Source organism: Haematobia irritans, chromosome 2 (genome assembly GCF_050003625.1).
Source record: "Haematobia irritans isolate KBUSLIRL chromosome 2, ASM5000362v1, whole genome shotgun sequence".
NCBI classification, from domain to species: Eukaryota; Metazoa; Arthropoda; class Insecta; order Diptera; family Muscidae; genus Haematobia; species Haematobia irritans.
Window position 1 is genome coordinate 8,959,939 of NC_134398.1, and position 15,113 is coordinate 8,975,051.

Below are 15,113 nucleotides of genomic sequence, written 5' to 3' on the forward strand. Positions count from 1 at the left end.
AATTGTATTTCTATAGAATATTTTGTCAAAATTTTATTTCCATTGAAAATTTTGTCAAAATTTTATTTCTATAGAAAATTTTGTCAAAATTTTATTTCTATAGGAAATTGTGTCAAAATTTTATTTCTACAAAAAATTTTGTCAAAATTTTATTTCTGTAGAAAATTGTGTCAAAATATTATTTCTATAGAAAATTTTATCAAAATTTTATTTCTATAGAAAATTGTGTCAAAATTTTATTTCTACAAAAATTTTGTTCAATTTTATTTCTACAAAAATTTTTGTCAAAATTTTATTTCTACAAAAAGTTATGTCAAAATTTTATTTCTACAAAAAGTTTTGACAAAATTTTATTTCTACAAAAAATTTTGTAAAATTTTATTTCTGTAGAATATTTTGCCAAATTTTATTTCTACAGAACATTTTGGTAACATTTTATTTCCATAGAACATTTTGTTCAATTTTTATGTCCATAGAAATTTTTTCAAAATTTTATTTCCATAGAAAATTTTGTTATATTGTATTTCTATAAGAAATTTTGTTAACTTGTTTATAGATTTTTTTTCAGAAAAGTTTTTTTTTTCTATAGAAAGAACATTTTGTCAAAATTTTATTTCTATAGAAAATTTTAGTTTTATAGAAAATTTTGTTAAAATTTTATTTTTATAGAAAATTTTGTTAAAATTTTATTACTATAGAAAATTTTGTTGAAATTTTATTTCCATAGAAAATTTTGTCAAAATTTTATTTCTATAGAAAATTTTGTCAAAATTTTATTTATACAAAAAATTTTCTCAAAATTTTATTTCTATAAAAAATTTTGTCAAAATTTTATTTCTATAAAAAATTTTGTCAAAATTTTATTTCTATAAAAAATTTTGTCAAAATTTTATTTCTACAAAAAATTTTGTCAAAATTTTATTTCTATAGAAAATTTCGTCGAAATTTTATTTCTGTAGAAAATTTTGTCACAATTTTATTTCTACAAAATATTTTGTAAACATTTTATTTCTTTAGAAAATTTTGTCAAAAATTTGTTTCTACAAAAAATTTTGTCAAATTTTTTTTTCTACAAAAAATTTTGTCAAAATTTTATTTCTATAGAAAATTTCGTCGAAATTTCTTATTTCTGTAGAAAATTTTGCCAAATTTTATTTCTATAGAAAATTTTGTCAATATTTTATTTCCATAGAACATTTTGTCAACATTTTATTTCTTTAGAAAATTTCGTCGAAATTTTATTTCTGTAGCAAATTATGCCACATTTTATTTCTATAGAAAATTTTGTCAAAATTTTATTTCTATAGAAAATTTTGTCAAATTTTATTTCTATAAAAAATTGTGCCAAATTTTATTTCCATAGAAAATTTTGTTAAAATCTTATTTCTATGGAGATTTAGTCAAAATTTTATTTCCATCGATAATTTTTGAAATTTTTTTCAATCGAAAATTTTGTCAAAATTTTATTTCCAATAGAAAAAATTATCAAAATTTTATTTCTATAGAACATTTTGTCAAATTTTATTTCCATAGAAAATTTTGTCAAAGTGTTATTACCATAGAAACTTTTTGCAAAGTTTTATTTCCATAGAAGATTTTGTCAAAATTTTATTTCTATAGAAAATTTTGTTGAAATTTTATTTCCATAGAAAATTTTGTTAAAACTTTATTTCCATAGAAAATTTTGTCAAAACTTTATTTCTATAGAAAATTTGTCATAATTGTATTACTATAGAAAATTTGTCAAAATTTTATTTCCATAGAAAATTTTGTCAAAATTTTATTTCTATAGAAAATTTTGTCAAATTGTATTTCTATAGAAAATTTTGTCAAATTGTATTTCTACAGGAAATTTTGTTATTTTTTATATAATTTTTTCAGATTTTTTTTTACAGAAAATGTTTTTTTCTATAAAAAATTTTGCCAAAATTTTATTTTTATATTTCTATAAAAAATTTTGTCAAAATGTTATTTCCATAAAAAAGTTTGTCGAAATTTTATCAAATTTTCATTTTTATAAAAAATTCTACCTGAACATGAATTTCTACCAATCTACCAAACAGCAAAAAATCTACCATTTTTGGTAAAATTCTATCAACTGTGACAATCGTGATTGCACTCCCGAATAGAGTAATCAAACCCGATGGACCGGTTTATCTTTTAGTGATCAAAACCGATGCATCGGTTTATCGTCTTTAACTAGATTGCCGGATTTGATGAAAGAGTTGGTATTTTAATAAACTCCAATGAAATCACTTCTAAGCAGTGCAGCGTACATATGTTTTAAAAAACGTATGTCCATCCTTTAATAAATGATCGAATTATGTTTTCGTTAATTTTCTATGACAATAAAATTCGATTTTCCCTTCAAAATTAGGTGTGAAAACCGGTTATTTGTTTCAAAAAACACCGTCCATCGATTTTTGAGAATAGTCCTGATTTTTTATCGGATAAAAATTGACTTTCACAAAAAAAATCTGCTTTTGTCATTCTACTGCCCTCTCTGGGCTACACTTTACATTTTTTTGGAAATGTTGTTCGTGATTTTAAAATTGCTCGTTGTACGAAATACCATCCACCGCCTTAGGTCCTTAGGCCTTTGCTTTAAAATAAACATAAAAAATGTCGTTGAGTTTCTTTTTTTTTGATTTGGTTCACTCTTGTTTTTCCTAATGATTTCTGTTTCTTAATCATCATCCCCTTCATCGTCCTCCTCAATATCTTCATCGTCATCATCCTCTAAATTACCATCATCTTCTTCTTCATCGTTCTCTTCAACGACCTCTTCCTCATCTTCATCATCATCTTCCTCATCGTCCTCGTCATCATCATCATCATCAGCATTCGGATGATTTTTACGTTTCTGAAGTAATTTCATTTTCAAATTCTTTTTCTTGACATTTTCCTTATTTTCACTGGCGGCATTCTCTTCACACTTCTCCAATTCCGATTCACTTATGTCATCGCTAAGTTCATCACCTGGGACTTCACTTTGTGAAGGTGCTGCTCTCTTCTTTTTGGTAGCCTCTAAAAGGATTTTCTTTAGTTCAGAGGTATTGATAATTTTGACACGACGATTACTGGAATCCAAGGACTTTACTTTAATCTCATAGAAATCGCTAATACGTTTATCATCCATGCTGGAATACTGTGCAAACAAAACAAAAAAAAAAGACACTCATAACTCACTTTGGAAATGTGTCGATTATCAAAACTTACCACTGAACTTGAAGTGAAGAGAAATTCCTCCGGTGAAGTCTTGACACGTATATATTTTTGTAAGAGATTATTATTATCCTTACGCCATAAACACAACCGATTATTTTTTCCATAGTCTCCGGCCAAATCTTTAATATAGACCAAGAGTTTTAGGGTATCACCCTCAGTGCTTCCTGTTCCATTGCCCGAAGAGCTATTCTTCTCGGAGAATTGTTTTTTGGGTGGTAAACTCGTGGGTGGTTTCTTGGTGGCGGTAGCCGTTGTTTCATATTCATAATCATCTTCACTCATATCCTCATCATCTTCGTCGTCCTCATCACTGTCGTCATAGGCGGCGGATTTACGTTTTGTAGCATTTTTCGAATTTCCCGCCGTAGCCGGTCCACCCTTACGTTTTCTTCCTTTCTTCGAGGAACCTCCACCGGATTTGTGATGTTTTTGTTTTTTACCATTTTTATTTGATGCCGATGGTCTCCAGTCCTCCTCAGAGTCATCGTCATCACTATAATCGTCCTCGGAATCGACGAAGGTGGTGGTGACCATCTCGGTACGACTACGCATTTTTTCCGACTGTAAATAAAATATTCGTTTAATCTATTTTGAAAATTTCTCTTATAAATGGAACTCTACGATGTTATGAGTGATTTTTATGGAGTTGCTATAAGAACATGTAGAGAATAGTTTAAGACGGTCGTCCGGCCAACGAAAAACGAAAGCCATTCAGGAAATCGTGATCGCCCGTGGACGAAACCGTGAACATTCCTTGTTGATGTTTCGCGAACGTTCCCGTTTCAGTTTGTTACCGTCTGTTCACGCTTTTGGAACGTAATTTTTTCTATTAGTGTAAAATTTTTGAGACATACATGGAATAACATGGTGAGCCCCGAGAAGAGTAATATCTCCAATCACCTCTTCACCGATATGGTTAACTCTTAAACTAATAAAGGCATTGCAATGACAAAGGTAACGTTCCAAGGTCTCATCATCCTCAAAACACATCCTACATGTACCATCCTCTACACACAAAGAAAATTTCATTAAAATTCATCCAACGAAAAATGTTCATTAATAGTACGAAACGTTACGTTGATTGGCAGAAAATTCGTTATAATAACGAAAAATTTCGTTGTATTAATCAATTTGATTCATTAGCTGACTTTTAACGAAACATTTCGTTAATATAACGAAACTTTTTCTACTAGTGTACTTCTCCTATTCGGAACATATGTGCTCTCATTTCTAGGTACCCGATCATTATTCCAATGGTCCTCCTACACTACACTACTTTCGTCACTTTTCCGACCTTTGCAACGGACCACATCGGACATGTGTCTCCCATGCCCATTCACCCATCTCGGCCCGTTGCCTCTATTGGTTTTGCGTTTTCTAAGTTCAATTCTCATCGAACTCGCAGCGTTGCCTCCATTGGTTTTGCGTTCTCTAAGCTGACTTTCCTATGTGTCCTAGCTACTATTCCCAGGTCATTTGCTTTTACGTTTCCTCTTTATGTGGCCTCGTTCTTTTTCCGAGCCATTTAACACATTCCGCAGATATTTGCATTTTGCAGATATGCTAGTGTGAACTTCTAAACTCTTTATGTCAGCTACCCTGTATATGTTCTATTGGAATTAAGACAATTTTGAATAAATTACATTTTTAAGTCTCAAATTGAAAGTACTTGGAAATGATTCGTGTTAGCTCATCATAATTCCGAGATGGAACCACGGTTGCCACTCGAGCCAAATAATAATCTACCAAATTTTGGAGAAAACTACCAAACAAAAAAATCTTAATTTGTTAAATTTTATTTCTATAGAAAATTTTTTCAAAAGTTTATTTTTATAGAACATTTTCTCAAAATTTTATCAATAATTTATTTCTATAGAAAATTTTGTCATATTTGTTTGCTATAGAAAATTTTATCAAAAATTTATTTCTATAGAAAATTTTGTCAAGATAGAGGAAGCACGCTCAAAAACAAACCCAGCCAAATACATTCAAATCCATGATTTGAGTTTGGCAAAGGAAAAGAGATATGCTGGCAAATTTGTTTAGGCAGTAGCCGACTATCAAACCCTTTTTCGGGAGGTTCAAGTGTAGTTCACTTTGGGTTGAGTGAATTACCCGAATTTATTCTGATAATTGGTTGATAGTTTTGCTGCCAGTAGAGGATGCTGATGAGGAATGTGGTAATTCCGAAACAGCTGTACATCCAACCATCTTGCAGTCTATAGGGCTTTGCCCAAATAAATTTGACAAACATACTTTTCCTCTGTTGGTTAAGCTACACTTGTAGTTTAGTCAATGCATGGCTTTAAGCTGAGATCAAAAACAAAAATTTTTTTGCTATAGAAGAAGAAATAATTCCAAATTTTATTTTGTCAAAATTTTATTTCTATAGAAAATTTTGGCAAAATTTTATTTCTATAGAAGATTTTATCAAAAATTTATTTCTATAGAAAATGTTGTCAACATTTATTTCTATAGAAAATTTCGTCAAAATTTTTTTGCTATAGAAAATTTTGTCAACATTTTATTTCTATAGAAAAATTTTCCAAAATCTTATTTCTTTAGAAAATGTTGTCAAAATTTTATTTATTCGAACTTATTGGACAGGAAGATTAAGGGAATTTCCTTAATCTTTCTGTCCAATAAGCTCGAATAAATATTGTAATAATTTCTAGTCTGAATGATTTGGACATTGAACCAGCCTGCATTGATAGCAGGCTAACTTAAAAATAGCAAAATTGCATATCTATAGAATATTTTTGTCAAAATTTCATGTCTATAGAAAATTTTGTCTTTATTTTATTTCTTATAAAAAATGTTGTGAAAATTGTGTTTCTATGGAAAATTTTGTGAATATTTTATTTCTAAAGAAAATTTTGTCAAAATTTTATTTCTATTAAAAATTTTATGAATATCTTATTTCTGAAGAAAATTCTGTCAAAATTTTATTTCTATTACAATTTTGTCAATATTTTATTTGTATAGAAAATTTTGTCCAAATTTTGTTTCTATAGAAAATTTTGTTAAAATTTTAATTCAATAGGAAATTTTGTCAATATTTTATTTCTATAGAAAATTTTATTTCTATAGAAAACTTTGTCACTATTTTATTTCTATAGAAATTTTTGTCAAAATTTTATTTCTATTAAAATTTTTGTGAATATTTTACTTCTGAAGAAAATTTTGCAAAATTTTATTTGTATAGAAAACTTTGTCAAAATTATGTTTCTATAGAAAATTTTGTTAAAATTTTAATTCTATAGAAAATTTTGTCAATATTTTATTTCTGTAGAAAATTTTCTCAAAATTTTATTTCTATAGAACATTTTGTCAAATTTTTTTCAAAATTTAATTTCTATAGAAAATTTTGTCACTATTTTATTTCTATATAAAATTTTGTCAATATTTTATTTGTATAGATAATTTTGTCAAAATTTTGTTTCTATAGAAAATTTTGTTAAAATTTTAATTCTATATAAAATTTTGTCAATATTTTATTTCTATAGAAAATTTTTTCAAAATTTTAATTCTATAGAAAACTTTGTCAATATGTTATTTCTAAAGAATATTTTGTCAATTTTTTTTTTCAAAATTTAATTTCTATAGAAAATTTTGTCACTATTTTATTTCTATATAAAATTTTGTCAAAATTTTATTTCTATAGAAAATTTTGTCAAAATTTTATTTCTATTAAAAATTTTGTCAATATTTTATTTGTATAGAAAATTTTGTCAAAATTTTGTTTCTATAGAAAATTTGGTTAAAATTTTAATTCTATAAAAAGTTTTGTCAAGATTTTATTTCTATAGAAAATTTGGCAACATTTTATTTCTATAGAAAATTTTGTTAAAATTTTATTTCAATAAAAAATTTTTCAAAATTTTATTTCTATAGAAAAATTTGTCAATATGTTATTTCTAAAGAACATTTTGTCAATTTTTTTTCAAAATTTAATTTCTATAGAAAGTTTTTTTTTTTTCTATAGAAAATTTTGTCAAAATTTTATTTCTATTAAAAATTATGTCAATATTTTATTTGTATAGAAAATTTTGTAAATTTTTTTGTCCATAGAAAATTTTGTTAAAATTTTAATTCTATAGAAAATTTTGTCAAAATTTTATTTCTATAGAAAATTTTGTTAAAATTTTAATTCTATAAAAAGTTTTGTCAAGATTTTATTTCTATAGAAAATTTTGTTAAAATTTTATTTCAATAAAAAATTTTTCAAAATTTTATTTCTATAGAAAACTTTGTCAATATGTTATTTCTAAAGAACATGTTGTCAAACATTTTTTTCAAAATTTAATTTCTATAGAAAATTTGTCACTATTTTATTTCTATATAAAATTTTGTCAAAATTTTATTTTTATAGAAAATTTGGCAAAATTTTATTTCCATAGAAAATTTTGTTAAAATTTTATTTCTATAGAAAATTTTCTTAAAATTTTATTTCTATAGAAAATGTTCTCAATATTTTATTTCTATAGAAAACATTGTAAATTTTTTCTATAGAAAATTTTGTCAAAATTTTATTTCTATAAAAAGTATTGTGAAGTACCTCTTAGTTGGACAGGAATATTTTGCAAAATCTACCAAAACATCAAGAATTCTACCAATCTATCAAACAATAAAAAATCTACCATTTTTTGTAGAATTCTAGCGACTGTGGCAACCTTGGATGGAAAACAAAAATCAAAAATATTAACTTAATTCAGCAACTTAATTAATTCATAATATCAAACATCTGGCCATTGGCACTCCTTCACACGCTTTTCAATGCTGCTATGATTTGACAAAACTTTCTAGCCATCCCCTATGTAAGAGAGGATGCTAAATACTTTTATTTAATTTTCCATGATGTTTTTAATTTTATCACAAAAAAAAATAATAATTTTATTGTAATTTATAAATTTTATAAAAATATTGTTCATTCTCCGTTTTTTTGTCCTTCTTTCGAAAGAGAGTTCTAGGATTTTCTTACTTTTTCCAGTTTGATGCTGCTTTAATTTAGTACTCCTTGTATTGTTTATTTTTTCGAATTTATTAGAGGTGGAGGGGGAACACACACTTTGTATTATTCAATAATCACTATTTTTATAATTTCCACTGTATTTTTTTTTTATTTGGAAAATTTTTTTCAAATAAATTTTAAAGATGTTTTCTTCACCCCTCAGACGTTTCTGCAGTATCCTTTGCTCAATTGTTTGTATCCCATGAATTTAATATCTGTCTATGTGGCTGGGCCAATATTTTTGCACTCACACTCTTCGTATTTCGAAAACGTCTGTAGATGTTTCTCCCTTGTATCGCATTGTTCTTGTTATTTTGTTTATTTTCATCTATGACATCCTCCCATCAATATATCCCTTGCTCCTTTTTCGATTTATACACACCGCCAATAGGCAGCACACTTGACATTTCTCTTTGTCGATGGCTTTCTTATTCACTCCATCTTTTAGCGGAAGTTTTCAGTTTATTTTGGGGAAAAGTCAACTTTACCGTTACCGAAAATGCATTTCTCTCCCTGTCTTGCTCTCGCCGATACCTCTCCTTATATTAAATGCTATGAAATTTGTATACACATACCATTACATAGAGTGTTTGGGAAAATTATTGTGTCTGTATACGATTTGTGGGATACAAGGATTAAGGATTCCTGCTATGGACAACGACAACAACAGACGTTTGGCCTTTTAGCTTTTTGGGGGTTGATGCGTAAACATTTCTGGGATATGTGCAAAAATGCAGTGATGAAATTAATGATGTGGAGCTACTCTGAGATGGCTGTGGTGATTATGAGAATGTCGGATTCTTATGGCTTTTATTTGCGATTTGTTTACATTTTTTACTTGAGCATTTTGACATCTTCGTGTTTTTCAGTATTCGCCTTTTGCTTGATTTTTCCAGGAAATGTAATTGGGGATGAAGCATTAACGTGACATTTCTCTTTGTCGATGACTTTCTTATTCACTGCATAATCTGGCGGAAGTTTCCCGTACTTTCTGTTTTTGGGAAAATTCAACTTTACCGTTGCCGAAAATGCATTTCTATCCCTCTATCTCTCTCTTTCCGATTCCTCTCAACACAAAATGCAATGAAATTTTTGTACACATGCCATTGCACAGACAGTTTGTTATTTCTGTATCAGGGATGGAAAATTCAATTTTTAAAATGTACAAAAAAGGTATTTTTCAAGTGGAATAGTACATCCTGAAAAAAGGACCCTTGAAGTTGAAGTGAACTAATTTTTTTGATGAAAGTTGAACTTCATATTGCGCCAAAGGCATTTTTATTTGTTTGAACGGTGTGATTTGCATTCTATGTATTAGTTAACAGTTTCCTATATATTATATGCAGAATAAAAAAAAATTAACTGTATTGAATTCATTTGTGCTTTTGATGGCGTAAGTCGGACGAGTGTTCATTTTATCTAATAAGTGTGTACTCCACTTATCTTGTATTCCCTCCCCCTTTCATCATCTTTTGCTCCAAAAAAACAAAACAAATTTCCCGCCAAAAATTCTTAACTCTCACTCTTTGCAATTAAAATCTTACTGAAATAGTTTTCGCCATAGTTAAAAACAAGGGGTCATCTAAACACGAAAACATAAAAAGCAATCGTAGAGAGAGAGTTTAAGAATCGATTCCACTCTGTGTTATCAGTATTTGTCTACCACTTGTTCAATACGCTTTCGTCTTAAATCCCCAATTTACAGGCAATTTCTCATATCCGAAACGAATGTTTCTTTCGACTAGGATGCCAAAAACAGCTGAAATTATAAAGGAAAATCAGCTGTTTTTGGGATTTCAGTCGGTCGAAACCATTCGTTTGGGATATGAGAAATTAGCTGTTAAACTATTTATCTTGAATTCTCTTACCTTAAAAACAAATTTCCCTCCAAAAAATCTTAACTCTCGCTCTGTTTAATTAAAATCTGATTATCTTATTACTATTTATCAAAACACGAAATTCCTTTTTTTCAATTTTTTTCACAATAACAAAAGTTGCTTCACAAAAGACGCTCTATCTCACAAACTAATTGACTTACAGACGTCAAATTTGACACGAATCATTTGAAGGTTGGTACTATATAAAAATAATATGCATTTAATACTAGCGACGCCATCTATGTGTCAGACCGGGGACTTGTCAACCAACCTGTTACATCTTTGAAAGTTTTATTTTTTTGCAAATTGAAATTTAGGTGGTTGGAGTAGTTTTTGTGGCGGAAACTGGTATGTCAGAATCAGAGAATGAAGCCGACCCATTTTGTCTGCGGAGGCTGACACTAAATTTTTGCCTCTGGCGGCGGCGGCGTACAATTATCCATTATAAAATCAGTTTGAAGTTTTCCTAATTGTAATGAGATTAGTTGTACAACCAATCTTACAATCAAATTTTCATTTCATTCAAATTTTCTGAGCTAAATTTTTGTAAAACTATTATAGAAACTTGATACTAACTGATTGTAGGTATAAAATTCAAAATGTTGGCAAAAAATATAACAATTATTAATAGTTTTTTTTTATATAAATCAATTGATTAATTGGTGGCTAAATTTGAGTCCAGATGAGTCGACATATTTGGCGGCGGCGTTGCCTGCCAAAAATGGGTCGGCGGGGGCTAAAATCGGCGGCTTCATTCTCTGGTTAGAATTTACAATAAATTTTTGGTGCTTTTTGCCTTTCGGAAGTTGGCATCACTTCTTAGTCTAGACACAAATATGAAGTTTAAAGCTTTCGTGTTATGGTACTGCCAAGTTTGTTGATTCAAAAGTAGTGCCAAGTTTTTGGAATGCAAACCAAAGATAACGTGATTCGTGGATAATAGATGTCGTTGTTGAATATGATATTATAAACGCCATTGGAAAATGCATTCAGTTATAGTGTTGCCACTCTAGTTAAGTAAAAAATGTCTAAAGATTATTCTTGCAAATGGCCAAGACAATCACCTTCTTGCTAACTAGGAGGAACTTTAAACCTTAACAGCCGTATTCATAAAAAGTTAAGTGACGTTTATAAACGATTGATAAACTATTTCGTGAAAAATAGCATTCATAAACGATTAATAGCTTACCAAACCTTTAATAAGTCTTTGGTAAATTGTAAAAATTTATTTTAGGATGTACCCTTCTTTAACTGTTTGATAAAATTGCAAAATGATTTTTTTTGGACAATACCTATTAATTTATCGCTGTTTTATGATATTTTGTATATCATTATATGTCAATGCGTATAAAATGGGCGATCTTTTCTTATAAAAACCCCATTTTGATGCCATTTTTCAAAATACTAATCCAAATAAGAGAACTGCAGAAATAGACATACAAAATTCATACCTACCAATATTATGTAAATTTAACGTCATCTTAAACTTCCTTTTGTTACTTTAATGAAAAATGCGTCGAAAATTAGCTCGAGAAATTAAATAGATGAATTCCATTAGATTAGTGATGTGTTTTTAATAACAATAGACTTTATATTCGAATACAATCCGGTTCGATTAATACTAATATTGATACTAACATATTGACTAATTATAAAATTATTGTATATTGTGAGTAATGCGTTCTGTATAAATTAATTTAGCCTGGAAAATTATTATCATTAAATGTTATCATTAAAATGTTGAGATTTTATTTTTATTAAGATCAACCGGTTATAATTCGATCTTCATCACTACGATGAAAATGACAAAATGTAACGACATGTGTTGCCACCTGATCAATAAAAACGCATTATAACTATAATAGTGTTATTAATGATTAATGAATACGTATTTTTATATACGGCTTATAGAATAAAAAGAGCGTGATTGCTATCACTGGTTTAGAGTGCACGTTAATGATTTTTTATGAATAAGGCCGTAAATAAATAAATAAATAAATATTCTTATATATAAAATAAATATAAAATTATATATAAATTATGATTCGAATATTGGAACGATAAATCAGCCGTATCTATTGTATCCCAGAAAAAAAGTGCTTCCAAAAAGTATTTTAGATTCCTAATTTGTGATCCGGATGTAGTGCTTGGGCTTGTCGTAGGACGAAAGCACTCCCTATTTGAAGAGTTATACTCTTTTATTTTCTTATTATTTATTTTTTTCCATTTGAAACTTTTTTCGCTTCCACCGGGTGTTGAATAGATTTTTTGATTGAAGTGCCCCCTATATGTTATACCCACCAACTTACCGTTCAAAATAAAAAAAACATCCAATTTTTTTTAACCATCATGGTATGATTTCCTTGCTTTATTTTTTATATCATCGTTTTATCAAATACATCAAATGTTCATTATCTTCTTCCTCTTCTTAATATATAGGTATATTTTACTTTTGCTATATTAGCTCTAAAGAATACTAGATGTTGGATCAACTACAAACAATAATAATAGTGAACATAAAATACTTTTTATATAGTTCGTGTTTTTTTTTTTTTTTGTTAACCACAAATACAACATAGATTATAATTATAAAAATTTGAAGCTATTTTATAAAAGTAGTAGTATGTTATTGTGGTATACTCGTAATAGAACCAAATTTTTTATAACATTACATGGACTTTAAGAAAATTAATTTTTCTTTTATTATGAAGGGTTAGAATAAATTTTTAATAACTGTGTAACGTAAACAATCGGTTATTGGAATTAAAAAATAAACAATAAAATAAAATAAAAATAATTTTAAAGGTTTTTAAAAACGTAAAAATTTCGTCTTGGTTTTAAGTTTTAAATACATTTAAAATATTTATCGACATTTTAAATAATTTTTTTAAATTGAAATTCAATATTTTTAGTCATTTCGGTTAAATTAGGAAATGCTTGATCGTAGAGGCACAGGAAAAAACCACCAAAACTTTTCCAATTAAAATTTTTATAGAATTTTTGAATTAAAAATTAATAGGATCAATTAATTTTGTGATTGAAGACAAATGATACTTTATTGTTGGAACAGGGAGGGAGACCCATTGCCTCAGAATTATTTCGAAATTTCCATATGTGGTAAAATCTAAACCCATGGCATTACGTTTTTGATGCTTAAGATGGGAAGACAACCTCAACGCTTTGGTCAAGAAGATCACAGAATTATTTTTAAATTTGAATTATAAATAAATTTGTAAAGTGTAATCCAACAACATATCGTTTTTGATATGTAAGGTGTTTTTTTGCTTGAGAAAAAAATTGTATCAAAAAATGCGGACTTGAAATCTTTGCATCAGCTCTCAGAATTATTTCGTAATTTTTAGATCCCACGACATTTCTATAAGATGGGGATGCCACATTGTCAAACGCCTTCATTGAACAGTGTTTCGAAGTTCATGTCAGAAGAATGCGTCGTCTCTGCTAAGCAACACAAGCATTCGTATTTTATTAACATAAAATCTAGATGCTCACTTCAGTATGTTTTTTTCAGTGTACTTAAGAACTTAACATTTCTGGTTTACTTCAAGTCCTGCAAAAAGGGGTACCCACTCTTTGAATTTAAATAATAGAAACTGAAATTTTTGCAGGACATGTTTACGAAAATTATTTACTCGATAGAAATTTGCTGTTACATCCGGCAATGAAGCTAAGTAGATATGGGACCACATATGTACTTTAAATTTTCAGAGAATGTGGAGTTTGGTTGAAAAAAAAATCGGATCATTTCGCATTTAATCTTAAGATTTTTACACTCAAAAACAACGGATCCTTCAGGGCCCTAAAGCCAATTTAACTCTATTTTAGTTCATGGAAATTATTTTGTTTTAATTAAAAATTTCTCGAATATTAAGTTTTATTGGCTTTAATAATTTTTTGTTAGTTAAATGAACTAAACAAATTGAAAACAAGTATATACGGCCGTAAGTTCGGCCAGGCCGAATCTTATGTACCCTTCACCATGGATTGCATAGAAACTTGTACTAAAAACTGTCATCCACAATCGAATTACTTGGGTTGCGGTAACACTTGCCAATGGCAAGGCAGATTAAATACGTCTATAATTTAGTTTGACAAAATTTTCTATAGAAATAAAATTTTGACAAAATTTTCTATAGAAATAAAATTTTGACAAAATTTTCTATAGAAATAAAATCTTGACAAAATTTTCTATAGAAATAACGTTTTGACAAAATTCTCTTTAGAAATAAAATTTTGACAAAAATTTCTATAGTAATAAAATTTTGATAAAATTTTCTATAGAAAAAAAATTTTGACAACATTTTCTATAGAAATACAAATTTGACAAAATTTGCTAAAGAAATAAAATTTTGACAAAATTTTCTATAGAAATAAAATTTTGACAAAATTTTCTATAGAAATAAAATCTTAAAAAATGTTGTGTTTTGTATTTTGTAATAACATTTTGACAAAATTTTCTATAGAAATAAAATTTTGACAAAATTTTCTATAGAAATAAAATCTTAAAAAATGTTGTGTTTTGTATTTTGTAATAAAATTTTGACAAAGTTTTCTATAGAAATAAAATTTTGACAAAATTTTCTATAGAAATAAAATTTTGACAAAATTTTCTATAGAAATAAAATCTTAAAAAATGTTGTGTTTTGTATTTTGTAATAACATTTTGACAAAATTTTCTATAGAAATAAAATTTTGACAAAATTTTCTATAGAAATAAAATTTTGACAAAATTTTCTATAGAAATAAAATCTTAAAAAATGTTGTGTTTTGTATTTTGTAATAACATTTTGACAAAATTTTCTATAGAAATAAAATTTTGACAAAATTTTCTATAGAAATAAAATCTTAAAAAATGTTGTGTTTTGTATTTTGTAATAAAATTTTGACAAAGTTTTCTATAGAAATAAAATTTTGACAAAATTTTCTATAGAAATAACATTTTGACAAAATTTTCTATAGAAATAAAATCTTAAAAAATG

General features: G+C 27.2%; 1 protein-coding gene across 1 annotated transcript; it reads right to left on the minus strand.

Annotated features, from left to right (window-relative positions):
- Positions 1 to 1,996: 1,996 nt before the first annotated feature.
- LOC142223382 (uncharacterized) lies at positions 1,997 to 9,334 on the minus strand. The gene is made up of 3 exons (XM_075293264.1): positions 8,210 to 9,334; positions 3,220 to 3,789; positions 1,997 to 3,148 (listed from the first exon to the last, which is right to left on the minus strand). Exons 2-3 carry the CDS (start codon positions 3,778 to 3,780, stop codon positions 2,687 to 2,689), a joined length of 1,023 nt encoding a protein of 340 aa, XP_075149379.1. The 5' UTR covers positions 3,781 to 3,789; positions 8,210 to 9,334; the 3' UTR covers positions 1,997 to 2,686.
- Positions 9,335 to 15,113: the final 5,779 nt, after the last annotated feature.